General features: G+C 25.8%; 1 protein-coding gene across 1 annotated transcript; it reads left to right on the top strand.

The window, feature by feature from the left end:
* Positions 1-280: 280 nt before the first annotated feature.
* LOC125852444 (putative F-box protein PP2-B12) lies at positions 281-1,666 on the top strand. The gene is made up of 3 exons (XM_049532171.1): positions 281-286; positions 348-424; positions 1,096-1,666. The coding sequence occupies exons 1-3, from the start codon at positions 281-283 to the stop codon at positions 1,508-1,510; spliced, it is 498 nt and encodes a 165-aa protein (XP_049388128.1). The 3' UTR covers positions 1,511-1,666.
* Positions 1,667-2,219: the final 553 nt, after the last annotated feature.

Below are 2,219 nucleotides of genomic sequence, written 5' to 3'. Positions count from 1 at the left end.
AAAATATTTTAAATTCATAACTATATATTTCAATGTACAAGATTTTGATAAAATAAAATCTTTAAAGTTAAATTATAATGTTTTTGAAATTTAAATTATTAAAACATATATAATGATTTTATAGAAAAAATAATATCATATAAAATTAAATGAAAAGGATAATAAATTCAACTTTTACCATGATAAGGTTGAAAAATATTATTTAAGTGGAAGGAGGTGGGGCCCACTTATATATTTTATATAGTAAGTATTGGACATTTATAATGATTTTATTGGTACAATGGTAGTAATCCTAGACTCTTCTAATATATAGTAATAATATAGTTTATATTGTATTTCAATATCAGAGTAAGTGGATAGACGCAAAAGATCTTATAATTGCATTTGTGGACGATTGGACATGGACTTCTCTTGATGACTCTGGGTATCTTTCTTTGTTTATATAATATTATATTAATTTTTTAAGTTAAAATTATGATTTTTTGAGGTAAAATGTATATTCTTGTGATTATTCGATCTGGATTTGTTATTATATTATGTTTTTTTGTTATCTTATATTTCAATTATCGTATTATCTTGTTATAGTTGTTGTTCCTATATAAAAATGCTCGGGCGCAACTTCTTTTTTTTGTGTGTGTTGTGTTGAAAATGACTTCTTCATTCGGCCCATTGCTTTGAAATGATATAATTATAATTTTCTAATTATAAAAATTATAATTTTCTATCATATTTTTTTTAAAAATAATTTTTGAGTGACAGTAGTTTTTATAAAAAAGGATTCAATCTTTTATGGTGGTTACTGAGTAAGTTTACACATATTTTTGAAATTTAGTCTAAATCTTCCTGATTTAATTTTTTTATTGAAATTTTCTTGTGATCACACTTGACATCCTCTCATGCTTCTGCTCCTGCTTTAATATAGAAATAGATTATAGTTTTTCTTGTCATATGATTTATCATTATCAAAATTTATAATTGTTAGCTTCTACATAACACGCTGATTTTTTTATTACAACGATAAATAGATAGATGAGCGTATAATATGCACATTTATGACAAACCTTACTTTTTATTTTTATTTTTGTGTGCATGCAGCATAGAAGTGGCTGAGCTTGTTAGAACTTGTTGGCTTGACATTTCTACAACAATTGACACAAAGCAACTTACTAAAAAGACAAGTTTTACATCATATTTAGTGTTCAAGTTAAAAGAGGATTCACATGGACTTGAAAAGGCCATTGGATCAGTAAGATTATTGAAGCAAGAGATAAATGGTCATGAAGGTTACAATGTTTATTTCTCAAATGAACTAGAAGGGAAAACTATTGGTCGATTTCCACGTCGTTGGAGCGATAACGATAGCGATGAATGGATGGAAATAAAACTTGGTGAATTTTATAACAACTTAGGAAATGATGGTGAAATTGAAATAAGCTTGATGAATACCAAAGATGTTTTTACTCCTAAGTCCGGCCTCATTGTTAAGGGCATTGAAATTCGTCCAACTTAATTAATTTGACGTATCATGTAATTTGGTTACCTATATTTTCACCTTGTTGACCTGATTAGTCAACTTATAATCCCTTTCTCATACCCCAATTTAAAAAATACTATTTCTTTGTTTCTATTTGTTCGTTTTAATTGTTTTTCTTTTTTTTGTATTTTCTCAATTAAGTGTCGATTTGTGCACCTATACAACTCAAGAAGAGGGATGAATTTGTCCCCTTATGTAGAAATCGTTGAAAGTATATAGTTAATTTAATGGAACAAATTGATTTATATTAATTATAGATAGAAATAAATCGTAGATATTTTATAAAAAATGACATAACTTTCAAGATGGAAGTTATCTTATAGTTGATGTATAACAAGGGATACTTCTATGTATTCCCTTTTAACATATGAATAACTTTAAAAAATAAAAAACAAGGTTTTTCAAAAACAATCATAATAATAACACGAGTGTATATATTCGCTCATAATAAGTTGAGGGTTTTCAAAAAATAGTCTCTTTACCTTTATAAGATAGGAATAAATTTACGTATTTTTTGTCTTTCTTAACTTTTACTTATAAAATTATGTTAGATATATTATTATCACGATACATTTGGCTCATAAAAGCTTCAAGACTCATAATTTGTATTGGTTTATTAGCATTTTAATATTAATATTTTATATTGGTTTATTAGCATTTTAATATTAATATCTTGTCCAGAGTT

The sequence above is a fragment of the Solanum stenotomum genome, unplaced genomic scaffold (assembly GCF_019186545.1).
Source record: "Solanum stenotomum isolate F172 unplaced genomic scaffold, ASM1918654v1 scaffold35404, whole genome shotgun sequence".
Classification (NCBI taxonomy): Eukaryota; Viridiplantae; Streptophyta; class Magnoliopsida; order Solanales; family Solanaceae; genus Solanum; species Solanum stenotomum.
The sequence above is the reverse complement of the archived record's forward strand: the minus strand, read 5'-3'. Positions and strand labels throughout refer to the sequence as shown.

Bases quoted from the DNA above. Each gene is read 5' to 3' on its own strand.
- LOC125852444 (XM_049532171.1), top strand. The intron at 425-1,095 runs GTATCTTTCTTT...GTGTGCATGCAG, and splicing joins ACTTCTCTTGATGACTCTGG to CATAGAAGTGGCTGAGCTTG.